Consider the following 25,488-nt stretch of genomic DNA (forward strand, 5'->3'; position numbering starts at 1 on the left):
TGTTGTTGCTGAGGTTGTTGTTGCTGAGGTTGTTGCTGTTGTTGTTGAGGTTGTTGTTGTTGTTGTTGAGGTTGTTGAGGTTGTTGTTGAGGTTGTTGTTGAGGTTGTTGTTGAGGTTGTTGAGGTTGTTGAGGTTGCTGTTGCTGTTGGTAAACTTGTTGGTTGTAACGGTTTTGGTTTTGGGCTTGGTTATTGTATAAGCCGTAACGTTGTTGTTGTTGAGATTGGTCAGCTGCTGGAGCAGAAACTTCTTCTGCTGATTGCTCTGGTTGGGATTCCTTTTCGTCTTCACCTAAAGATAATGAACCAAAAGATACACCAACTGAGCCTAATTGTTGAGAAGAGGTTGGTAAGACCACTTGGGCTGGTTGCTCTTTGGTTTCTTCAACTGGAACAGATTCAGCTGGAATAGTGGTGGTGGTTTCTTCAATAACGATGGATTCGACTGGCTCTTCTTGAGCTTGTTCAAATTGACCCTTGGATTCGGCGGCTTCTTGGGATACAGCCTGTTTAGTGCGTGGCTTTGACTTTGGCTTTGGAGTAATAGCTGATGCCCATGATCCTTGCTTAGGTTGTGGAACTGTAGCTTCTTTTAAGATTGATTTACTAGTGGCGGTTGGTGTTTCTGTAGATTCGATGACTGTTGTTGTCTGTTCAATGATTACTTCTGGTTCTTCGCCAGCTTGTGCCACTGGTTCAGGTTCAGGTTCAGGTTCAAGTTCAGTTTCTGGTTGTGACTTTGATTCCTTATGTGACTTGTTATTTACCTTTACTCCATCCTTTGATAATGCTGCTGCCCATGAATTTGACGATGGCGCAGATGTAGCTCCAGATGTAGATGTAGATGTAGATGTAGTTGCATTTGCAGTTGCAGTTGGTGCGCTAGGAGATGCATCCTTGCCGGCAAACTTTGGATGTGGCTTCTTACTATGAGGTCCCTTTGAACTGAATTTAGACTTATTGTTGGATGGATGTGCCTCTTTGTGATATTTATTTAATTTATGACCATGCTCGGCAGAACTACTATGTGTTGTGTTATTTGCAGTAACAGTAGTATTAGGCACATTAACAAACTCATCATTTTCCTTTTCTTTCTTCTTATTTTTAGCTTCCTTTTTGATTGGTTCCCATTTGGCAACTTTATTGTTAACAATTAAGTCAATGACGACTTCTAAGATATTATTATGTTCAGACAATAAACTTGATAAATCATCTGCTTCCCAGTCTGGGAACATTTCCAACAAACTAGTTAATTCAGTCGAAGAACTATTATTATTAGATGATGACGATGAATTATTACTAAATCTTTTCAGATGATTCTTATATGCTTTTCGTTGTGTAGACATGTTGTTTTATTTTATGAAATATGTGATATGTATTTTTTAAATACAATAACAATTAGCTCCTAATTAATCTAATTGATTGATGTAAATTAAAATTAGCTACTTTACTGGTAGTTTAGTGGTTTTGAGTATGGTCTTCATTAATTTCTTTCGATCGTCGTCGAATAGAAAATTTAAGTGACACAAAATAAGAATTTTCATAGGCAAAGCACACGACTATATATAATGGCAATCTTATCGTTAGGAATACTTAATACCTACTTACTTGGTCTAATACAGGAACCAATGATGATGTTGAAGAGACAGAGGCATCACCCGTAATTAAAGGCTTGACGGCGTCCGTGACAAGATTATCAAACAATTCGTATATGATATTTTTCAATTCATCACCAGTCTGTTTAAAGTCTGGATAAGAGTTGACTTCCAACAAGGTCACTGAATAATCGTCATTTACCAAATAGTCTATCCCAAATACTTCGACAGCATTATTTAAGGGTTGGAAATTCATCTTATCGACACTTGTTGCAGCATTGAATAGTTCACCTGTGATTTTTGCAACTTCATCAAATACGAATTCCTTTTTCGCAGTAGGGAATTTCTTATCATCAAGATCCCAGAATGGAACAACGAGAGGGGTTGCATCTTCCTGCAAACAGGTGTTAGTTAAGTGTCCAGACATTGGGATTTCCCCATTTTCGTCCTCTTCTGGTGCTTCGTACAGAATGTCAGAGAAAAGTGTCAAAATATTTTTGTAAACGTAGACTTTAAGATTACCACAACAGACCACATATGTTCTCAAGTGGAACTTTTTATTGGAATAAGTGGATAACAATAAGGGATTTCTCTTGTATTCTTGCACAATGAAGTGGCGTAATTGAGAAATTATGACACCATTTTTATCATCATCTTCTTCCTGTTCATCATCGCTATCTTGTTCGAAAGAATTAAATATTTCTTGTAATTGGTCAATGGACTTAAAAATCCTAATTCCTTGACCCTTATCAGACATACTTGGTTTCAAAATCCATACTTTCTCGTCTGTTTCTATTTCATCCCTTAATTCGTAGCATTCATCTAACGCGTCATCGAGAAATTCTGCATAATCAACTTCTAATTGATAACTAGTTGGAGTAGCGTTGGCTAAAACCAGTGATGGGTTTTTTGCAATGAAATGATGAATTGTATTAGCCAAGAAGTGCTTACGAATCAAAGCTTTACGGTAGATATAAGACGGAATGAAGTACTGCTTTGGATACTCCGATATTAAATCTATATCTAAATCTTCATACTCTCCATAGTGGAAAACTTTTAAATTTGGATTAGACTTAATTTCAGACAAAATTGATGCATCCTCAGTTATAGTAACATTAGAAAAGCTCTTCTTGAATGCTTTGACCAATGGGGCGTAAATATACGAATCATCTCCAACGGTTATTAAAAATACTAACGATTCATTAAGTGATAATTTAGTCAAGAGTTGACTAGATTCTTCATCGTCATTATCCAATATTATTTCACCTGAGCGGGGCTCAGCGATATGAAAAGATGCTTTCAAAGGAGTCACACTAATACCCTCATCTAACAACACACGACTATCAGTGTGTCTGTAGTCAGTTAAACCATCTTTATAGACCTTTTTGAAATCAGGATTCCAATGGAATTGTTCTTGTCCCAATTCATTCAATTCCGAGGCCTTAGAGTAAATGGAAGCCCAATAATTTTCAAGGATTGGAGTGTAATGTATGTTTGTTTTCCCCAATTTTAACGATTCAATTAAAGGAATATTAATTGAATATAAATCAATATCCTTCAGCTCTTGCAATTGTTTATACAACTTCTTGATTAATTTGACCGATATCTTCGCAGCTTCTTTCAAAATATCATAATCATGGTCTGAGTTGATGAACGCATACGATAATGCAATTGACTTGATACCATGCGTTACAGCCTCCATTGCCGCACCAACCGTACCACTAGCCAATATGTACAAGTTACTTGAGTTTTTACCAAGGTTAGGTCCGCTTAAGACTAAATCAATAGGTTTTCTTTCACCATATAAATGATGAATTCCTAAATCTGCACACGCAGCAGGAGTACTATCAACTAGACACCACTCTTGGTACTCAGGATCCTTTTGTAATTTTTCATTGGCAGAGTAAAAAGGACCTTCAAAAGAATTTATCTTATCGTTCTTAATCTTTGTAGAATTCTTTGTATAAATGTACGTGGTATATAAGGTTTTCCCAGCAAAATGGGCTTTACCGATCCACGATCTTTGTTGATTTGGAACAACTATAGATAAATCCCAGTCTGTAGTTTCATTTATTTCATCCACAAGATATTTGATATAAGGACATGATACATCATTCAACGGGCCATCATCGTTTGTTAACAACACATGCATATTTGATTATTCTATAAGGTTTTCCAGCTACAAAAGGTGAGTATTAATTTTTGTGAGGAGATTTTTTTTAGATAAATTTTCAATGGAAAATAAAACTGCTAATATAGTACAAACTATTAAAACATTAAATTAACTATAACATATAAGAAGGATGTCATTTTTTATAGGAGGTAGCTCACAATACTCTCAGGTCTCGGTTGATCCTGAAAAGATTCATCTTGCTGAAATTCAATTTACAGCAATGTCGACTACGTTTGGCAAGGTGTTGGATACTTGCCGGAATAAATGTATTCCCGGTGAATACGGTGAAAGTGAATTAAATACCGGTGAGCAGTGTTGTATTGATAGATGTGTTGCCAAATATGTGAAAGCAAATGCCTTTATTGGGTCTAATATAGAGAGACAAGGGTTTAATCCAAATTATAGTATGCCTGAATATCAAAAAATCGGACGTATGTTGGCTGAGGCAGAACGAAAACAAAAGTGATGGATACAACGTATTGGAAACTATTGTTTAAGAAGGAGAATAGGTGAGAGAAGTCGGCAATCAAATGATAAAAGGATTGAAATATCACAAACAACGAGCATAGAGGGGTATCATTTGACCAAATGAAGCGGTGAAATGCACACATGTATATATATATGGCAGTCTTTTACTACAGAAAGCATTATTACAAATAAATAATTCGTATCATACACATTCAAGTATTTATTAACAGAGTAAAATTATATTTCAGATTTAGATTTGACCCTTAGTGTGGAAAATCTCTAAACCTTCAGTGATTCTAGCAGACATAGTCTTTTCACCTTCTCTAACCCAGACTCTTGGGTCAAAGTATTTCTTGTTTGGCTTGTCATCACCATCTGGGTTACCAATTGGAGCCATAAGGTAATCTTTCTTGTTTAAGACGTAGTCACGGATACCGGTCAAGTATGCGTATTGACAATCGGTATCTAAGTTAACCTTAACAACACCGTGAGAAATGGCTTCATCGAAATCAGCTTGAGAAGAACCAGAACCACCGTGGAAAACCAAGAATAATGGGGTATCAGTAGAAGAACCGGACTTTTCCTTGGCGTATTTTTGATGGTCACCTAAGATAGATGGCTTCAATTGGACGTTACCTGGCTTGTAGACACCGTGAACGTTACCGAAAGCAGCTGCAATAGAGAAGTTTGGACCAATTGGGCTCAATGCTTCGTAGACCTTGTAGACGGTTTCTGGTAAGGTGTATAAAGATTCCTTTTGGACGTCTTCGTTGTTAACACCATCTTCTTCACCACCGGTGATACCAATTTCCATTTCTAAGAATTGACCCATCTTGTGCATCTTTTCGAAGTACTTGACACAAGTACCAATGTTTTCTTCGTCGGATTCTTCAGATAAATCCAACATGTGAGAGGAGAACAATGGTTCACCGGTCTTGTTGAAGAATTCTTCATCAGCCTTTAACATACCATCGAACCATGGTAATAACTTCTTAGCACAGTGATCAGTGTGTAAAACGACTGGAATACCGTATGCTGGAGCAATAGCTCTGATGTAGTGAGCGGCAGCAACAGAACCTTGGATAGAAGCTTCTTGGTTCTTGTTGTCAACACCCTTACCAGCAAAGTATGCAGCACCACCTTGAGAAGTTTGTAAGATGATTGGAGACTTAGCATCTCTAGCAGCTTCTAAAGCAGCAACGACTGTAGAAGAAGAAGTGACATTAATAGCTGGAATAGCAAATCCCTTCTTTTGTGCGTATAAGAATAATTGACGGACATCATCCCCGTAAAGGACACCGGACTTTCTTGATAAAACGTCTGTAACTGACATGTTGCTTAATTAGTATAATTTATGAATAATTAATATTGTAAATCCAATTGGTTATATGGAGATTTTCTCCTCCTTATATAGTTTTTGCAAATCAACCAGAACACGCTACCCTCGGGGGTGGTTCGACGTAGTATGAAAAAAGTCCGAAGTTCACTACTAAATCCCGGGAGACTGTGAACCATATCTCTTTATTATTAAATTAGATTATGTCATCGCGCTTTATACTACGTAATGGTTCTACATGTACTTGCTTCGATTTTGTAAACAGGTGATACTATTTCGGATGAAGACTATAATCAATAACGACCAGGTTTTGAAGCAATTAACCTGAGGTTGTAGTCTACAGCCGAAAACCAGTTTCACACTTTGTCTTATCCGTATTGCACCGGGACGCTTTGGAGAGAGTGAGCGAGCCCATGAGAAACACGACTTTCGGACAGCAAGTAGGATTTCCGGAGCAATATTGGTGGCTAGTGGCGAAGTCCGAGGGTAACGGGGGAACGGAAAGAGCCTCGTAATATGGTCGAAAATGGTGGAAGAAGCGATTACCGATTGCTGAATTTTTCACATTTGATGTAAATAGAGTCTTGAAGATACTGGAATAGGTGCAAGAGGTTTATAAAATGAGCTTGATTACGGAGATAGGAGGATTGTCATATTTCCAATTTAATGTTGACTCACAGGATGAGTTCAGTAAGATCTCAACGTTGATATCGGGGCACTTGCTGGAACCGTACTCGATTTATGTATACTGGTTTTTCTTAAATACTTGGCCGCAATATTGCTATATAGTTAAAGAGTCTGCCGAGTCGCCAGATATAGTGGGGGTAATAATATCTAAAGTGGAGCCACATCGGGATGTAAGAATGAGAGGCTACATTGGGATGCTAGTGATCGATCCAGCCTACAGAGGACGAAAAATCGCCACGCACTTGGTAAAGTTGACGGTGGATAGGATGGTCCAATTGGATGCAGTGGACGAGGTGATGTTGGAGACTGAGGTAATCAATAAGGGTGCATTAGGGTTGTATGAGTCGCTTGGGTTTGTTAGGTCAAAGAGACTTTATAGATACTATTTGAACACACATGATGCGTATCGATTGATCTTACCGATTTCTTCCAAGTCTGGCACCAGAATAGCATTTTTACCACCCATTGAGGGTTCTGAAGCGATGGCGGCGTGAAATTGTACGAAAGTCATATTTAGTAACCAGGGATGAGCTGTATATGTTTCGGAACTTGGAGTCTGCTCACATGCATGTTTAAGTGTACATAGAAAAGTTGGTGGGGTTTTACAATAGATCAGGATCAAAATTGAGACCCGGCGATCTTACAACGCTACCTATAGTAGCCAATATTTAGTACTGCATCATAATATACACTATGTCATATTAATCTATTAATCAATTAATCATCTTCATCAAACTTAGGAGCCAAGTAGAATCTTAAGTATCCACCTGCATCTAATTTGTATTCAAATAAAGCTGGAGTCTTGTCAGCTAGCTTGATCGTAATGGTTCCAGCTAAACTGGTAGCCTTGATAATGTCACTTAAGTACTTTAAACCGAATGTTAAGTCAACTGGGTTTTCCAAGTTGACATTAATACTTTCTTCTGGGTGGTCCATGTCAGTGTATGGCTTCAACACAACAGAACCCGTACCATTTTCACCTTCAGAGCTGAACTTGACAGAATCCTTGGTAACAATAATGTTTAAAGATTCACTTAAGTTCTTTAAATCACGCACAATTTTAGAGAACTCACCAGATGGCATATTTATAACACTGTCGTAGTCCATGTCATCAATTTTCAAGAATTCTGAATCAATATCCATCAACTTTAATGAATATTCACTGACTCTTTCCTTCTTCTTATCTTCGAATATAGTCATTACATTATCAGGGCTGTCTTCTGCTAATAATGTTAAGTAGTCTTCATTATTACCACATTTTATAATTTTTGAAAATGATTCTAAATCAATCCCTAAAGTGATGTCTCTGTCACAACGGTATTCACTGAATGCTGATTGACCAACCAATAACGAAACTAATAAGACTCTGGAATCATCCACAGCTTGAACTGTGATTCCGTGTTCTGTGCAATTGAAGTTACACAACTTAACACAATCCTTAATCGAGTCGACAATCTTCTTCAAAAGAGAAGCTTCATCAAATTTACCTTCAAGCATGTCGTTTACCTATCTTTATTAACGTATAGTTACAAAAAGCAAGAAGAAAAAAGTGAAAAGTATTGCAATTAAATATTTAGTTCCATACGCGTTGGCAATTTAGGCCCAACGCGATTATTACATAATCGATATAACGACTATCTTCAAGATGTTAGAGCTAATAGATATACGACTAAGGTATTGTTTCAAGTGGGAGAAAATCTACATGCAGATATCGAGCCGTATATAATTGATTCTATGGTGACTAGAAGAGTTACATTATAGTTCTAAACGTACAAGGATATATTTGAGTTATTGTGTATATAGTGTATCAACTACTTTTTTTATCGTACATCTCTTTACCCCATTTATGTAAATCTTGTTTTAATCTTTCAGCTCTAACTAATCCATTTCTTATTTGTATCAAGTTCTTGATGTATTCTTGTTGTCTTTGAACGCTAACTTGCAAATAATTGATTAAATCTTCTTGGATGATAAGTAATTCATCACTATTTTCGTCCACAACTTGATTTTGATGTGCTTCGTATTTGGCTAGGGTTTTTGGAAGAGCAAAAAATGGGTCATTGACTTCAGTTGATTCTTTTTCATTTTGTGATGTGGAAGTTCTTGTGATTCGTTTTGGAGGATCTTCAACACTCTCTTGTTTCTCATCAGTCTCCTTATTATCTTGGTGACCATTAGTTTCGGTCAGATGTTTCAGCAATCTATTTCCAGATTTGCGCTCTTCCTGTTTAGCTTCATGAGTATCGTCGTTTTCGGCTGTATTATTATTAGAGTCATCATTTAATCCGTGGTCATACTTTAGTAATCCTAGGTTCTCCTCTAGCAAAAAAAACCAGTCCTCGCCATTCAAGACCAGAAGCAATTTGTTCAACCAATTCAAGTTGTTTTGTTCCAATTCAATTGATTCGATCAATTCATAAGACATCTTATTGAAAATAGTCAGCTTATATGTCTTCAGGATAGCAGGGTGAGATATAATCTCTGATGGATGCGTTAAAGGTGATAAAATTTCAGTTAACTTGAGCTTTTTAAAAGGGTGTTCATCGTCGCTGTCTTCATCGTCTTCTTCCTCATATTCTTCACTATCACTTTCTTCGTCTCTCTCTCCATACATCTCATGCCACCTGCGCTTATTCCTGTAAGTGCTCTTCATTATAGCATCATTTGTCAATACCAAATGTGTTGATCCTTCATATTCAACAATCTTGGGTATTAATGAATTATCGCTTGTCCTGGCTGGCGTAATTTTATTTCCTCTACTGGTAGCTCCAATTTCAGGGGCTGGCCCTGGCAAAGCTTTCGATAACACAGACTGTTTAAACCGCGATATCACGTCCAATGAATGACTATCTAACATGCTTTATGTCGACGCTATTTCTTAAATTAACTATATCTCCCATCTTAACATTCAAAAATTCGAAGTTCAGATAATTAAGATGGATCTATATACAGTACCAAACAAAATGTATGGCGTTCTTACATTATTTAACAAGTGAAATAGTATACATATAAGAAATACTTCTCAAGCACCCCACACAGATCGAAGACCTTCCAATCCCAACTTCTAGCGATATTTGTTGTGGTTTTGGTTAATCAAAAATAACTATGGCTGTAAGGGTGAAAAAGTAGTGATTGAAAAGGTGAGTAGTGAGTATCTATCTGCAGTACTTCTTTTACGACTTGTAGTTGCCATTCTCTATATAGTGGAGCGGCAAAACCATAAGCAAAGGTTTGTTAAACATTTCAATAAAGTTCTTTGAAAGAAAATACTTCTCAGCATTGACCAGTGGAAGGATCAAAGCATTTTGAAGCGCATAATTCAAAATTCTGAAATTGGGTTTCTTATTTCCTGAGAATTGATGCTTATCAGTATATTGGAATCTTAACACAAGATGCTGACTGATATACCTATGGTAACGCCAATATCGTATTTGACGCTATATAATGCACACAATGGGGAATCGGTGAAGATTCCAAAGCCAATCCGATTCCACAGTTTAAATGGACTCAAGTCATTCATATATGAATCGTTCACAGATTATATCATATCAGATGTTGATAACATCTTCTTGCTAACTTCTTTTGGAATGAAAGTAAAGTTCAGTATCATCAATGAGCTCGATGATATATACGTATTTGATAAGAGACTATTTTCGGGTTCAAGAGAGGAATCCATCGTAAATGCATATGTTAATCAAAATGAAGGAGGATATAAAGACATGATTAGGCCAACGCCATCATCCTTAGTGCACTTAGAAAAAACGAACATAAAGCAAATGACTAGTAGTTTGAAGGTCAATGATGGCTGGTCGAAGGCTTTATTTCAGGATTGCTTAGGGATGGTCGATCAGATGAAAGTATACGTCAAACAGATCAATACGATATTTAAATGCCTCAATATTATATTTCAGTTTGGTTCAAACTTTATCAATGGCATTGAGAAGAGCTTTAATAATTATTTGAGCTATATTAAGCTATTGAATTTGAAAACGTTGCATAGAAGTTGGAATGGTTACTACAGTAATTTGCGAAAGTTCCCCAGTTTTCAATTCAAGAATGGAACAGATAGCATTAAGATATCAGAAAATTTGAGTATAAGTGAGCTAGAGAAGTCATCGCTGTTTGTATCAAAGAATTTACCACTTGTTATTAACAAGTTTAATGAGATGTCTGCTTCCATTAATTCTGTGAATGATGATAAAGTGAGTATTGATAAGCTTATAGAGTTATTAAGAAATGAGTCTATTGAGAACTTCAAAGATTATGATACAGGCTCAGAAGAAATAATCAAGGATTTGTCAAAATTGTGTCAATTGATATCTCATGATATAGACAAATTATCCACAAATACATCGATATCTCTAGACTGGGTTTATCGTATTCACAAGGATGAGATCTCGCCAAAAATATTTGATAAAGCATCTCAATTATTCAAGATTCTTCAAAACTTATACTTTTTTAAGAATAAAATAGTGAATGAAAATTTGTCTATTTTTGGAAAAATTGCAAACTTACAAATGCGTATGGTGAACATTAAGAATGATTTAAGAATATTAACGAATTCAGATGATAACAATCATGTTTCAAAAGAAAACGAAGTTTCAATTCATGTCATTAATAAGATCAAATCTGCCGAGGATTATTTGTCTTTGACTATTGATTTACCATTATTATTTGGCTTTATGCTCATCGAAAAGCGGCGCCAGTTTGAATGGCACGAGTTTTATTCCAAAGGAATTGTAAATAATGTCTCTGAACAATTATCTATTATAATTGACCATGAAAAAATATTTAGGAAGTTGTGGCTCAAAAAATTTGGTAATTTCTTATCAATATTAAATACTAATGATGAGAAGGATGCATTGAGAACAGTATTGCCAAGTATTGATGTGACCTTAGTTAATGGAAATGCTGGAAATAATTTGACATTTGGAATTATTAATAATATTCAGATTGAAAGGGAGGATATTTCTACGTACATTAACACTTTGGAAGATTACAGTAATGCTGGAACAACTTCTTCACCAAGCAGTAAGAAATTTGTGGAATTAATGAAAAAGAATTTCCAAGATTTGATTAAATGCACGAACAACATGAAGAGAGTGACAAAAATGGTATCGTCATTGTCGTCATTAACTTCACCTGTTGCAAATGAAATTAAAAATGATGAGAAGTCGCTAGTTAACCTTAAGAATGAAAGCAGCGATAAAAATGCGGAAAATAAAGCGAACATGAGTGAACTTGGTGAAGTTGATTATGATATAAACTTAATAAAGGGATTGAAAATAAGGATTAAGAAATTAGAAAATTTGCTTCATCAACAACAATACAAGGATCTTTCGAATTGGCCAGTAACCCGATCAAATGGTGCGAATGCTACGTCAACTTCTGAGGCTGATGGAAGACTCAGTTTAATACTTGATCTGAATCAAAAACTGTCTTCAACAAGCAATCCTAAAATTGACCCGACAAATTTGCTACAAAGAAGAAAAACTCTTCCTACTAAAATGAGCAATGCAGCCACAACAGATAGTCAACAATCCAATCATTTGGATGTTTCTACTACAATTGATAAGCATCTTGATAATATCCGTTTGAAGAAAGAAAATAATGAGTTAACAAATGAAAATCTTAAACTATTAACTACTAATAAAGAGAGTGAAGAACTAATTGAAGCATTACGTAAAGAGATTTCTAATCTAAAGACAAAAAATAAAGAGCAAGATAAACATTATAAGGAGGAATTGCTTAGACAAGATGAGAAAAGCCAGAAAACAATAACCAAATTAAGGGGAGAATTACAAGCTTTCCAACCCGAAAATAATAAAGATGTTGTTGATCTAAAAGATAAACTCAATTCAAAAGACGCTGAAATCTTAGATTTGAAGAAAAATATTGCAAAACTTAACGATGATAACAAAGGATATGCAGACGAAGTTACGAAATTGAGTGAAAAAATCATTACCTTACAGAATGATATAAATGATGCCAATGATATGAAAAATGATTTACTTTCCAATATGGCCTCCAAAGAGACAGATACGATTAACCATCGCATTTCACTTGAAGAGGAAATTAAGAAATTGAATAGGAAGGTAGAGGAAGTAACGGAGGACTACGAGAATCTCATGGATTTGACACAATCAAAGGACAATAATCTAGAGACCATGGTTAATTATTTGAATAACATAATAATTCATCTCCTCTTAAACATCAAATGGTTGGTAGAGCAAGAGTTTGAGACCTTTGTTGAGTTTTGCTTTATATTAGAATCAATGGGTCTTCTATTAATAAAAGAACATAATAATGACAGAAATATTGACGAGTTTAAAATTACTAGAGTGAAAGGTTTAAAATCAAAGAGAAACGACAAAATTGTGCCTACATCGGCCAATGGTAATGTATTGGATGAAACTCCGATTGTGCCATCAATCGGAAATATGCCCACTTCTAAAGTTGTAGATGATATACAAAAACTTATAAGATGGATTGATGATATAGGATTTAGTGAAGGTGGAGATGAAAAATCACAGACAGCCAATACCGCTGGATCCCTTTCATCAAGTGTACTTAATGATCTTCCCGAGGACTTGATGAATTTATCCATCGATGAACCTAGGTTTAACCGTCAATCTCTAGAATTAGTGAAATTGTTCAGGGATATTTTCAAATCCAGCAATGGATCGACATCAAAATTTGAATGCTTTATTAATGCAATTGGATTTAAAGAGAATATTTGCGTAAATCAAAACCATGATGATTCAGTTGTCAGTGATAGGTTCTTCTTAGGTGCTATAACGAAGAGATTTAGAGATGTTGAAGGGTTTGCAAAAAAGCTTACCAAGGAAAACAAAAGTAAGGCACACGAAATAAATCAGCTAATTAGTAAACTTAATTGCAGAATTTCAATGAATAATTTTGAAGTGGATGATTTAGTATTGTTCTTGCCAACTAGGATCGATAGAACGGAAGAAATAGATGAAAGTTTCCAACCATGGGCAGCTTTCAATATTGGAGCTCCTCATTACTTTTTGCGGGTTCAAACTAATGAAGGAAAGAAGACTGACATTACACACTCTATAAAAGATAAAGAATGGATGGTTGGGCGTGTTACAGATATTGAAGAGTATACTGTGACAGACGCAAATTTCAATGACAAGGATGCAAATCCTTTCCACCTCAGCACCGGTGTTGTTTGGTATGTCGTTGATGCAAAGGAAGAGAGTTTTTAAATTAAATTTATTAAATAGCTAGTATATGTCAAAGACTAATGTACAATTCAATATATACCATATCAAGCAGGAGCATTGTTAAATAAATAAGAAACACTTTCACCGTTATGCAATCTTCTAATAGCTTCAGCTAGCGTAGCACTTATATCTATTATCTCTAATTTAGAACATTGGGATAACTTACTTTCTAATGGCATAGAGTTAGTACAAATGATTTTGTCAAGGTTCGAATTATTGAGCTTTTCAATTGCATTTGAAGAAAATATGCCGTGTGTGATTATCGCAACAACCTTCTTAGCACCATTAGTTAATAAAACATCAGCCGCTTTAACCAATGTGCCACATGTATCAGCCATGTCGTCGATTAACAAGCAAGACTTATTAGTGACATCACCTACTAGAACCATTTTTGAAACTTCATTTGCTTTTTGCCTTTCCTTATGAATCAAAGCAAAATTAACATCTAATTTATCTGCAATAGACGCAACTCTCTTAGCTCCACCAGCATCAGGAGAAACAATAATTAAGTCTTCATTTGCATAATTGTCTTTAATGTGTCTTAATACAGAAGGTTCAGCGTACAAGTTATCAACAGGCACTCTAAAAAAACCTTGAATTTGTGATGCATGTAAATCTAATGTTATAACATGATTACACCCTGCCGTTTGCAAGAGATTTGCTATCAATTTTGCAGTAATGGGAGCTCTTGATTTATCTTTTTTATCTTGCCTTGCGTAAGGAAAATTTGGGATGACAGCAGTGATTCTTCTTGCACTAGCAGTCTTACAAGCATTGATAATGATTAATAGCTCCATCAAAAAATCATTTATTTCTTCTTCACCGCAACCTGTTTGAATAATATAGACGTCTTCATCTCTTACAGACTCCCCTACTGCAACGGCTGTCTCTTTATTAGTATACTGAAAAGCACCAACCTTAGCCAAACCTATACTTAACTTTTTGGAAATTAACTTTGCAAGTTCAGGATGAGAGTTACCATGCAATAACTTTATGGTATTCTGAGATGCTGTCATGTTCTTGTTGTTTGAATACTAATTTGGGCTATCTCCCCCATATTGTAATTCAGTTGATGCGTTACGAATTTTTTTTATGGAACATATTCGCACCGGGTAACTAATTTATTATCACCAGTATAAACAAGTTATCATCATAAACGTGCAAACTTCTTTACAATTGAAAACATAAGATGCAATATTATAAAGTAGAATCTCAAAACTTCTAGAAAATAGTCAGATTTTCTAGTTGTAAGGTATATATATATATATATAGAAACAGCAATTGGATGCACGTAGTTAAAGGGTTGGAATTAAAAAAAAAAGCACATTAGAGAGTGTCATGCAACGCTAAACGGCGAAACTAAATTGAATCATATAAGCCAACAACCTCTCCCATTAAGCATGAATATTCCTGAATAAACGAATTGAACACCCACCAATTACCAAAGCTATTTTGGTTTTCATCTTTACGTTGATTATTCTGTTGCTTCTGATATTTAATAAAAATATACTTCAACGAGTCATTAAGTATAAGACTCATAATATTCGTATAGACTAGAATTGGATACTTCGTTTTGAAATGCTTGGTGAGTAATTTATCATGAATTAAAGCAAGCAAGGATACAAGTTTTGTGCCTTCCTTCTTTGAAAGTATGGAATCTGTTTCATCGTTAGATTCTCTGGATGTAATCTGTTCATATTTCTCCCCTAAATCTTCATTATTCAAAAAATTTAGTAAATCTGTTCCGAAAAAGTTTCCAATTAAATCGACCTCATCCTTTATAAAATCAGGAGATAAAATAGACCTGGAATGATGGTCCAAAGTAGGATCGAAATTGTAAGCATTCAAGGCGTAAATTAGATCTTTTGATAGAATATCATGTTTGAAACTCAATTTCGATTCACTATCTTCATCTATTCCATTATCTGATTGATCTTCATCAGTGAGATTCAAATAATTTTCAATATCAAGAACCATCACTGACGAATTAGAAGCATCATCTTTATTAATAAGCTTAATAAATGTTATCAATAGATCATTAATATTTATAAGCTTTTTCATTAAAATTAAAAACTTTCTTGAATTGTCAATCTTGAAGTTATTATTAGCACCTATATTATTTAGTTCATCATTAAAATTATCAATCAAGTATAATAAATTTAATCTTAGATTTTTCAAATAATTAACCCGAGAAGAAGTTTTAAGAAACAATAAATATGGTAGCAATTCCACAATAATAATTAAATATAAATGTAGATCGAAATTTTCAGCGTATCCAAGATCTGAATTTAAGGGTTTCACTACCTTTTCTATCAAACCATCACATAAGAAATTCTTCTCGACCAAATTATCATTATTAAAGAAAACCATTCCAATAGCTTCACGCATTGGAAATGTTGAGTTACAATTTTTGAACCATTCGTATGTGTTCTGTTTTATAATTGTAAACCAGTTAGGATTATCATTATTTTCTTCCAAAATAGTAAAATTATCAGATTCAGGAAATTTCAAATGTGGTTTAATGAACGAAAAGCTAGGAGTTCTAATATTTTCATTACTGTACGATTCTGTATGAGGACCTTTTAGTTGTATTTGAGGCTCAGATTTTGATCTGGTTTTCAATTTAATTTTGTGACCTGGAATTGGATTATAACTAGTCGTCGAATGATTTCTTCTTCTCTGAAAGGAAAAAGGTTTATCCTTTGTGTCAAATATCCGATGTAAATGTACTAATTCGTTGTCATCGCAAAGCTTCTTAATCTCATCATCAATGATATTCTGATTCCAGATTACACCTAAATAATTGTATTTCGAATCACCCCTACTACCTAATCTCTTAATTAGCAAATCAGGATAAACTAATTTTAATAATTTTCCTAATTTAGACTGGCCCAAAATTAGTTTTTGTTGTTCGCTTGAAGTGTTTGTGGGAGATGGGTATTGTCTTATCAATTTCTGACATATTATATAATATGTTTTGTAAATAGATAACCTTGGAATTGTATAATTTTGGGGATCATTATTGGATGGTAATTGAATCAAAATATCAAATAGAATCTTAATGGCCAAAAAAGTTCTTAGCAATTCATGATAATTTATTCCAAATAATTTATTCTCTCTATTAGCGATATTTGGGAAGTATTCAATAAGCAGGTTGGGGACCTTGAAAATGTTGAGCAATTGATCCAAAAGACTGAAAGCTGAAGATTGAACTGAAAAATTGATCATGGTCTTATCAATTTTATGTGTTGGGATAGCTGGAGTAGCAGATGCTTGCTTCTCGTTATTATATAAAAAGTTATAAAAATCATCTATCGGTAATGGCGATCCTAGTTTCTCTAGTACCTTTAATAAATAGTTGTTAATATTAGATCCGTCCACAATAGCCAAGTCCTGCAAGAAATCGTTGAAAAGTGGATTTATAGACGTAGGTTTAGTTGCCGTTTCTCGCTCACTTTGGTCTTCGTTCTCATTTAAATTAAATAAATTAAACCTAGTAGATACCGACAAGTTTTTATTGTGTTTCGCAGGACGCTTTGCTTGCACGGACGTATTGATATCAGATTGGGGTAGATCGTTGAATTCCGTTACGGGTTTTGGGTATGTAAACTGTTCGTACACATTGGGAGTGTCTGAATTATATTGCTCAGACGGCAATGGAATCAGAGGGATTGTCCCAAAATTCTGATCCACTGACCCAGGTATACTATACTGAGTAGGCGATTGGTATGATAAAAATGGAGCAGGACCGAACTGACCTCTGGTTGGAGACGGAATTGGCTTTACTGGTACGCCTTGAATGATATTATGCCCAGTACCCGTACTGGAGCTTGGCGCAGTGGTTGAATTAAGACTATAATTCAATGTATTGTAGGGGTCATAATCATAGAAGGATGGTTGTGACTGTTGTGATGGCTGTGACGATTGTGATGGTATCGATGTCAGTTGATATTGATGAGGCGATAATTGAGAAGATTGAGACAATTGTCTATTATGTCGTTGATGTGGTTGGTGAGTCTGCTGATGATGATGCTGTTGTTGTTGCTGTTGCTGTTGCTGTTGTTGTCTCTGTTGTACAAATTGTTGAAATTGTGGATGTGATGGCTGTTGTGTTGATGTTTGATCAGGGAAATAATAGCCTATGTTTGTTAAAGATGACTTCTGTCGCTTATGTGATCTATGTGGTTTTGAAGATCTATCACTCATTATTTATTTCCCAAAACATTAATTATAGTATGCCATAAGGAGGAATGCCGGATGCAATTGAAATGAAGAATTCTTAAAGATATTACAACTGTTAGTTATTAAACGAAGTACTTGAAATAAATAAAACACCTGGAATTAATAAACAGACAAGTAAAAACAAAAACTGTAAGGGAAATTTGCCTTACAAAATATAAGGTATCGAAGGACTTATGCTGGTAATCAATTATCTATTCTTGTCAAATTTTTTACCGGAATGTGTAAAATTAAATCAGATCAGATTTAAACAAATTTTACTGCGACAAACTAAATTTCATCGTTACACCACAATTAAATTTGGTGATAACAATGGGCCTACATGAGAAAAGTAGAGGTGTTTAAATTAAAAATAGAACAAGCTAAGTAAGATATTACAGTATTGTAAATAGGAACTATAATACATAATGTAAAAGTTATCCGTTAATGACAAATATGGACCAATATGACCATCTTATCAGTCAAATAAATTATTACCCCTTGCAATTGAATACCACCCAAGCAATAAAGTTCTAAATCCACATTTGCTATTCCTTCATTACGCATTAAATGTGTTAACAACATGCTAATTAAGCGAGCAAATCGCTCGGGGCGATTTGAGTGAGTTGGCTTGTCTGGAAAGGGTATACTTAGCAGCGGACAAATGACTTGCGCGTATCCCAATTGGGTAAAAAGGTTGCAAAATGGGAACCTAATACAAAAGGTACGTGAATGGAAGTATCCTACAGTCCGTTTCAGGACCCTCGGTAACTATCGCATTACAAGATCGATATTATGATCTTATAGAGGCTATCATAACAGAACATACTACATATGAACATCGGGTTTCGCGCATTCTTGTATAGCAGGTTTAACCGTGGTTTTGATATAATTTTGAAAGGGCGTACAATAGTAAAATGCCTTCTAAAGATGAATTGCTTTCAACCAGGTGTGATAGTCTTTTAGCGTGCTTTCGATTTTCTAGAAAAAGATTGCGAATGGTTGTAGGCGGGGAATTAACCCAGGGTAATTAGTTTGCAGGAAGTATTGTTGCAATCCAGTTAAAACCCACTATCATACTTTCGTGATATCAATCTAGCTGTAGTAAAGTCACATTTGCGAAGTAGTTAAAACTGGCGGGGACCCATTAACACATTGTTTAACTGAGAAAAGTGGCACTTAGGTATTTATTACTACACGAGCTAGAATATAACAAGCGAGGTATTTACTCTAGGTTAAAATAATCATAACGCAAAAAAAATAAAAAGGTTTATTGCGGAAATCTTGGTTCTTTTTTTATCGGCTCATCGGATAATTAGTGGCAATATTAGTCAAATTTACACACAAGAGGGAAAGAACGGAATGTAACGCTTGAAGAGTATTTTTTACGAATCCACAAGAAAAGATTTCATAGACATTAAATATCATGACAATTATAATTATTCTCTATTTTTTTGCAGTTTTAAATTTGAAGAAACCTATTTCTACAGTCAAAGAATATTTAGGAGTTTCAAAATTTATTTACAAAACAGATACTAATCACAACACTGTCGTGAGATTTAAAACAATCGACAGCTGGTTTATTAAAATTTTGCATCCATTAATCACTGCGGGGAGAGATGATCAAAATTTATGTACTCAGAAAACCCTGATAACCTCTAGGTAATTAAATTTAAGTTTCACTCGGTCTAGTTCCCTACTTGAACATTCAGGGTTCAGTTTTAGATTGAGAAAAGTTGTTAACCGATTCATAATCATCTGTGAGATAACATATACTTAATGAATTACTTCAAAATGCTTATGAATCGAGGGCTTGTATGAGAAGTCATTCGCAAACTTTAAAGATTTTTCTTGACTCTAATAAGTTCTGTGGTAAAGTGGAATTTTATTTGGATTAAAGGGTTCGATTACGGTTCTATTTTAAGTTCAATTTGAGGGATATATGATTGGTACTACATGTAGCCTCGCCAACCCCACACCCAGGAACTAAGAATGCTGTTAAAGATAATTGAGCCCTCATTTAATATTACACATTATAACTTGTAGCAAAAGAAGTTTCTGCAATAGGGTGGGATGGTAATTACTTCGTCGCTTTCAAACGTCGCTAATATAGAAAATGATAATGGGGTGGTAAATGAGGACTTGGTCAAATTCTGAATCAACGTAGGATTATGAATTGATAATCTCAAACCAAGTTGTTGTATTCTTCTACAGTTTAAAAATATATGTATAAGCACGTTCTACATTAATAGATTTTATGAATAAAAAGTAAAATTTTAATAAAGATATATAGACAAAGCCTTGAGGAAATAAAATCATAATAAATAAAAAGTGAGACACCATCACAATTTTGCTTTTGGAGCTAAAGTACTACTTAAGATTTGCTTCATTTCGTTAGCAGATTCAACTAAGTACCACTTCATGACATCAGATCTCAAGCCGTTACCCTTTCTGCATGAAATGTGAACATTTATCCAATCTTTGTTAATTAAGTACGCTAATCCAAAACCATCATCCATGACTTGAGAGAAACCCCAACTTTGGAAATATTCAGAAGGAATTTGAGAAGTAGAAAGGTACCACGAAGAAGAATAACTGAAGATCTCGTCAGAGAAGATTTCTGGAACAGGCTCATTAGGCTTCAACATTTGCTTTAACCCAAATAAGTGACGATCAACACCTTTACCATCAGAAGCATCACCTAAGAACTTGATGTGTTGCTTACAAGCAGCTTGGAAGGTGGCAACTTTGTCTTCAACAGTAGCATTGTTATCAGTCCATGTTTTAACAAAAGCAGCCGATTCAACAGAAACTGGTCTACCAGTTTCTGTTCTTCCTTTTAAGTATTTTCTGGTAGCAGCGGATTCGTAAGTTGGTCTGAGCTTGCCAGTCATCTTGAAGTAAGCTAATTGCATTAACATCTGAACGTAAGCATCTGGGGAAACCTTAAATTGCTTAATTAAATTCTTACCGTAACCAAAGTATTGGAATGTTTCTTGATCAAGAGAAGAAATAGTTTCATTGAATTTGACAATAGCCTGACTAATTTCATTTCTAACGACTGGACTGATATCAAATTGCAAAACTTCTGGAGTAGCTTCAACTTGTAAATCAGATAATTGTTTGGTATCGGTAGCAATTTCTGATAATAAAGCAGCTGGGTTTTCTTTGGTCAATTGGGAGTAAACAAAATTATTTAATTGTACGGTTGGGGTGGCATCCATTTTAGAGTGTTCACCTAAAAATCCGGAGTTACCGTTGCTACTAACAAAGAATTCTAATGGTTTGTCAAAAAATCTATTTTGACCATCACCGTGCCAGCAGTTTCTAGATTTTTCTTCAATAGTAATTGGGTTATTATCATCCAAGCAAATAACAAATGAAGAAGCGAAGATAGACTCTAAAGACGCATTGTTGATTGGAGACTTGGTCAAATTGTTGTAAGAATTTAACCATTCATCTCTGTTAAGCGAAGTCAAAGCACCAATAGGTAAACCTCTTGGCTTGTTGGTAGCATCTTGGAAAATATACTGCAATTGCTTGTAAATGTCAGCCTTGCTTAACTTTTGGCCACTTGTAGTGTGGTGGTAAACCTTATAAAAGTGATTCTTGATAATAATAGTAAAATATCTGTGTTCTAATCCGTTGTATATCTTGGTGATATCAGAATTCTCAGCTGGAACCCTCGAGTTGTTAAACATGTATTTGAAGGCATTCATACAGAATGGATTACCCTTGATGATTTCAGGCTCCAAAGTTTCGTTTTGCACCTGTTCCATGAACTCAAGAGTGTAGTATGCAATCAAAGATGCTTTCAACAATTGGTCCTTTCCAATAGCATTATTGATGTCTTTGTGCGAGAAAAAGTACGACACGTACGGCACAACTGGGTCCCTGTAAGACATGTATGCATAATCATCCCACCATTCAGCAAGCCAGTTATCTTTGCCTTCTGAAAATTCAACTAAACGCTGTTGTAATACTTCACCACTTCCCCCGGGCTTAGTGAAATCGCTTACCTTGGCTTGGGTACTGCTCAACTGCTCCTTGGTTAAAAATGGTTCCACAGATCTCACATACTTATTTGCTGTTTCCTGCAATCCTGGGACTGGTAATCTAGGTAAGTCTTTTTGGTACTTAAACAAGTCCCCCTTTAATGAAGATGTGGAAAATTGTTTCATCGATACTGGCATTTTATTCATTCTGATAGTCTTAAGCATGGTTTTCGAATCAATATTCATTATCCATCAATAAATTTTAACGAATAATAATTATGTTGAAAAATTGTGCTTTGAACAATTAATCTTAATCCTGGGGTTATTGATGCTTATATACTATCCACATCACCAATATCTCGCGGGGGTGCTAAACTCCTTAACCGAGGAACTTGCACACTATGCGCTAAGCGCTTTCCCGAGGTCACTAAAATGTCGGTTTTATATCGTTTCAATGTCGCGAATGTATGGGGTTCACCACTGCTCTATATAGCCGGGGAACATATCTGGCGGGGCGTGTCCGGTGAGCAAAATGCGATCCTTGATTACAGCTGGGAGGTCCTTCCGCTGAGAACTCTCCCTATGTCGTCCTTTTGTCGCTACTAGTGGCGCATTTTTGCGCACCGCACAGATGCATCAATATTTTGTCGGAGGCATAGGTTTTCGGAACAGATGGAAAACCAATGCATGTTAACTAAGCAGGTCCAAACGTTCGCGAAAAGTGAATTTTTCAGATCAAGGTAAAAAAGAACAGTCATTGGAAGTCAGTAATTAAGTGTTTTACGATCTCAATGTCAGTAGATATTGAAGCATTATCTACTAGCCGATTGATAACAGGGGTGGTTTTTTTGGTTTGGTACATTATTATATTGGTGGTAGCGTATCGAGGATATTTTGAAATTCGAAGTAAATTTACAAGAACTTCAGAAACCAAGGTGAGCGATGACACGCTCGAAGCGGTTAGCATAATACGCCCGATCAAGGGAATAGATCCTGAGTTAAGTTCGTGCTTGGAATCGTCATTTCAACAGAATTATCCTCGAGAAAAGTTGCAAATATTGTTCTGCGTCGATAATCCAAGTGATGAATCCATACCGATCATTCAGAAATTGATAGACAAGTATCCGGACGTGAATGCGACAATTTTGGTATCACAGGGTTATAATTTTGATACAAGAAGGTCGATTGAGCATTTTGGACCAAACCCAAAGGTCAACAACTTGTCTAAAGGGTTTTTGAATGCAGACCATGATATTTTATGGATTATGGACTCAAACGTATGGGCTTCTCCTAATATTTTACGGAATTCTATAACGGCACTTAATGAGGATACTAATAACGGTAGGCCTAACACTAGCGACAGGAAGATCAAATTGGTACACCATGTGCCTTTAGCATTAAGTATTAATCCTAGTACCGATACTGACAGTGACTTAGAATATACTTTGAGTCCTGTTAATTCGACAGGTCAATATAAGAAAAGATTTTTGAAAAAACTAGGAGCTAAATTGGATGAAATGTTTATGTTGACATCACACCTGAAATTCTATGTGTCGTTGAATAATCTTGCAGTGGCTCCATGCGTTAATGGGAAGTCAAACATATACAGAAAATCAGATTTAGATCTTGCCGTGGCTAAAATTCCATCACTTAATTCGGCATTTTTTTCTTCTAACTCTGTGGTATCGGATGCCAAATACTACACTTCTTTGGGACCTGGAAACTCTCTCAAGTTATTCTCTCGTTATATTGGAGAAGATAATATGATTGCAATATGTCTTTGGGAAAATTTATTTAGTAGAACCGGATTAACAGGTGATTTTGTTATCCAACCCTTGAGTGGGACCGATAATACGGTCAATGATTATATTACTAGAAGAGTCAGATGGTTGCGTGTTAGAAAATACATGGTATTGATGGCCACGCTAATTGAACCTTCAACAGAGTCGATTGTTTGCGGCTTGTTTGGTACGTATGCAATCTCTACGTTGTTATGGCATACGTGGTTTAATTGGAAATTTTTCATCTTTCATCTTTCGATCTGGGTACTTACTGATTACACCCAATATTATACTTTTATTAAGAATATATCGGAAGCCAACTATGATTCGAATTGGTTGCAAAGATCCAAATTGCCTCCATTAACTAGACCTTTTCGTAAATGGCTTTATATTTGGGTAATGAGGGAAGTTTTGGCGTTGCCTATATGGATAATGGCGATGTGTGGTCATGAAATCGATTGGAGAGGCAGACCATTCAAAATCAAGAAAGATTTAACAGCCGAAGAATTATAAGCATTTCATAGTACTTATCTAAATGTATCATAGACAAATTTACAGCATATTTATTAGATTGTTAAAACATCCTTTTAATTGTAAATCTACTCGTAAAGATGGATTGTGATATTTATCATTATTCATTACTATATTACTACATATTGTACTAATTACACCTCAGGTCTTCGTGTAATTTATTACATTTAACACTGCAGGCGAATAACCCACAATTTGTACATCTAGCATAACTAGAATTTGACCCGCATATACAACACAATCTTAGTCTGGGTTTGAAAACCCTTTCATTTAATTTTCTCTTCTTTTGGCTTGATTGAATTTCGTTTGTAGAATCTATTTGGTCAATGAATTGGTAATTAAGACTCAAAATCGAATTTATGGATATCAAATTTCGCTCTTCTTCAAAATACAGATTCAAGTTTCTACGAGAAGATAATATTTTCTTGGTTGTTGGTGTATTTCCCTGTCTCGCCTTCCTTTTATCACCACTCGCATTTGCATTTTGAAAGGTGAAGTTCTTCGGTATTTCGAACGTGTTGGTGGCGGATTCTTTGTTTAATTCATTCAATCTTTTAGTTATTATTCTTTCTAATTGAATTTGTTGCGATGATTTTAAAGGTCCAGAATAAGCAGCTATATCGTTAGCCTGAGTTTGTGCATTCATTAAGTGATTCAAATTATAGTTAACTTTGGGTCTACTCTTATTGTGTCTATTTATGTTGTTTGCATTCCCAGAATCATCTTGGTCTTGATTGTTATCTTGTTGCTTGAACGAGTACGAAGATGGCCTTGCACTGAGGTTAATTGATGACGAAAAATAAACTGTTGTGCTGTTCGAATTTGTGGTCTTAGGAACCTCTTCCACTAACATTATGGGCAGATTAACTATGAAACTACTTCTTACGTTGATCTCTACGATTTCTTTTCACCTTTTTTGTGTGGAAATAATCTCATTTATATACAGGATCACATATATTCTATCAGTGATGCATTCTACGATAAAGTACCCCTATAGCATGTATTATGTCCTGAAGACGTAGTAATATATATACAAGTAGTTGTCCAGAACTAGCACAGAAAACGCAAGATCATCAGCGCTTGCTTTCCGGTTTGGAATCCAGAGTTCCAGCACTTTGTCTGATTTCCTCAGACGAAAATGGCTGATCTTCTCTAGCCTTATCCAACATTGGCTTTATTTTCTGTTTAGCTAAAGCAGTGTTTACACATGTGATGTAAGAATCCCACAATTCTGTGCATTCATTTTCTAAGGATTTACCTTGTAAAAATTTTTCAGTATACCACTTGTTGAAGCAGTCATCATATTTATTTTTAGCTTCCGTGCATTCAGGAGCAAATGAGACGGACATAATATTTCCCATTACTTGGATATTCCCTATTCGTAATATTTATTAAGAGTGTAGATGATCACTCCGATTTAATTAATACCATAATCCGTAGTGCTATGCAAATCT

General features: G+C 35.2%; 14 protein-coding genes across 14 annotated transcripts; 4 read left to right on the forward strand and 10 right to left on the reverse strand.

Annotated features, from left to right (window-relative positions):
- Positions 1–155: 155 nt before the first annotated feature.
- Positions 156–1,346, reverse strand: AC631_04152 (DNA damage-responsive RNA polymerase-degradation factor; the record flags this gene model as incomplete). The annotated part of the gene is made up of 1 exon (XM_015612981.1): positions 156–1,346. A coding segment is annotated over one exon (1,191 nt), but the record flags the coding sequence as incomplete, so codon positions are not given.
- Positions 1,347–1,593: 247 nt separating this feature from the next.
- Positions 1,594–3,747, reverse strand: AC631_04153 (putative tubulin tyrosine ligase; the record flags this gene model as incomplete). Its single annotated transcript, XM_015612982.1, has 1 exon — positions 1,594–3,747. The coding sequence occupies one exon, from the start codon at positions 3,745–3,747 to the stop codon at positions 1,594–1,596; it is 2,154 nt and encodes a 717-aa protein (XP_015466173.1).
- Positions 3,748–3,898: 151 nt separating this feature from the next.
- Positions 3,899–4,234, forward strand: TIM12 (Tim12p; the record flags this gene model as incomplete). Its single annotated transcript, XM_015612983.1, has 1 exon — positions 3,899–4,234. The coding sequence occupies one exon, from the start codon at positions 3,899–3,901 to the stop codon at positions 4,232–4,234; it is 336 nt and encodes a 111-aa protein (XP_015466174.1).
- A 252-nt stretch (positions 4,235–4,486) lies between these two features.
- FBA1 (fructose-bisphosphate aldolase) lies at positions 4,487–5,569 on the reverse strand (the record flags this gene model as incomplete). The annotated part of the gene is made up of 1 exon (XM_015612984.1): positions 4,487–5,569. One exon carries the CDS (start codon positions 5,567–5,569, stop codon positions 4,487–4,489), a length of 1,083 nt encoding a protein of 360 aa, XP_015466175.1.
- A 623-nt stretch (positions 5,570–6,192) lies between these two features.
- AC631_04156 (peptide alpha-N-acetyltransferase) lies at positions 6,193–6,753 on the forward strand (the record flags this gene model as incomplete). Its single annotated transcript, XM_015612985.1, has 1 exon — positions 6,193–6,753. The coding sequence occupies one exon, from the start codon at positions 6,193–6,195 to the stop codon at positions 6,751–6,753; it is 561 nt and encodes a 186-aa protein (XP_015466176.1).
- Positions 6,754–6,976: 223 nt separating this feature from the next.
- Positions 6,977–7,756, reverse strand: POL30 (proliferating cell nuclear antigen; the record flags this gene model as incomplete). Its single annotated transcript, XM_015612986.1, has 1 exon — positions 6,977–7,756. One exon carries the CDS (start codon positions 7,754–7,756, stop codon positions 6,977–6,979), a length of 780 nt encoding a protein of 259 aa, XP_015466177.1.
- Positions 7,757–8,066: 310 nt separating this feature from the next.
- AC631_04158 (uncharacterized protein) lies at positions 8,067–9,116 on the reverse strand (the record flags this gene model as incomplete). The annotated part of the gene is made up of 1 exon (XM_015612987.1): positions 8,067–9,116. One exon carries the CDS (start codon positions 9,114–9,116, stop codon positions 8,067–8,069), a length of 1,050 nt encoding a protein of 349 aa, XP_015466178.1.
- A 553-nt stretch (positions 9,117–9,669) lies between these two features.
- AC631_04159 (autophagy protein) lies at positions 9,670–13,491 on the forward strand (the record flags this gene model as incomplete). Its single annotated transcript, XM_015612988.1, has 1 exon — positions 9,670–13,491. The coding sequence occupies one exon, from the start codon at positions 9,670–9,672 to the stop codon at positions 13,489–13,491; it is 3,822 nt and encodes a 1,273-aa protein (XP_015466179.1).
- Positions 13,492–13,553: 62 nt separating this feature from the next.
- On the reverse strand, positions 13,554–14,525 carry AC631_04160 (ribose phosphate diphosphokinase subunit; the record flags this gene model as incomplete). Its single annotated transcript, XM_015612989.1, has 1 exon — positions 13,554–14,525. The coding sequence occupies one exon, from the start codon at positions 14,523–14,525 to the stop codon at positions 13,554–13,556; it is 972 nt and encodes a 323-aa protein (XP_015466180.1).
- A 343-nt stretch (positions 14,526–14,868) lies between these two features.
- Positions 14,869–17,715, reverse strand: RFX2 (Rfx2p; the record flags this gene model as incomplete). The annotated part of the gene is made up of 1 exon (XM_015612990.1): positions 14,869–17,715. The coding sequence occupies one exon, from the start codon at positions 17,713–17,715 to the stop codon at positions 14,869–14,871; it is 2,847 nt and encodes a 948-aa protein (XP_015466181.1).
- Positions 17,716–20,069: 2,354 nt separating this feature from the next.
- On the reverse strand, positions 20,070–21,920 carry CAT2 (carnitine O-acetyltransferase; the record flags this gene model as incomplete). The annotated part of the gene is made up of 1 exon (XM_015612991.1): positions 20,070–21,920. One exon carries the CDS (start codon positions 21,918–21,920, stop codon positions 20,070–20,072), a length of 1,851 nt encoding a protein of 616 aa, XP_015466182.1.
- Positions 21,921–22,513: 593 nt separating this feature from the next.
- HSX11 (Hsx11p) lies at positions 22,514–24,016 on the forward strand (the record flags this gene model as incomplete). The annotated part of the gene is made up of 1 exon (XM_015612992.1): positions 22,514–24,016. The coding sequence occupies one exon, from the start codon at positions 22,514–22,516 to the stop codon at positions 24,014–24,016; it is 1,503 nt and encodes a 500-aa protein (XP_015466183.1).
- A 148-nt stretch (positions 24,017–24,164) lies between these two features.
- Positions 24,165–24,887, reverse strand: AC631_04164 (uncharacterized protein; the record flags this gene model as incomplete). Its single annotated transcript, XM_015612993.1, has 1 exon — positions 24,165–24,887. One exon carries the CDS (start codon positions 24,885–24,887, stop codon positions 24,165–24,167), a length of 723 nt encoding a protein of 240 aa, XP_015466184.1.
- Positions 24,888–25,107: 220 nt separating this feature from the next.
- Positions 25,108–25,383, reverse strand: AC631_04165 (uncharacterized protein; the record flags this gene model as incomplete). The annotated part of the gene is made up of 1 exon (XM_015612994.1): positions 25,108–25,383. One exon carries the CDS (start codon positions 25,381–25,383, stop codon positions 25,108–25,110), a length of 276 nt encoding a protein of 91 aa, XP_015466185.1.
- Positions 25,384–25,488: the final 105 nt, after the last annotated feature.

The sequence above is a fragment of the Debaryomyces fabryi genome (genome assembly GCF_001447935.2).
Source record: "Debaryomyces fabryi strain CBS 789 chromosome Unknown contig00104, whole genome shotgun sequence".
NCBI lineage: Eukaryota > Fungi > Ascomycota > Pichiomycetes > Serinales > Debaryomycetaceae > Debaryomyces > Debaryomyces fabryi.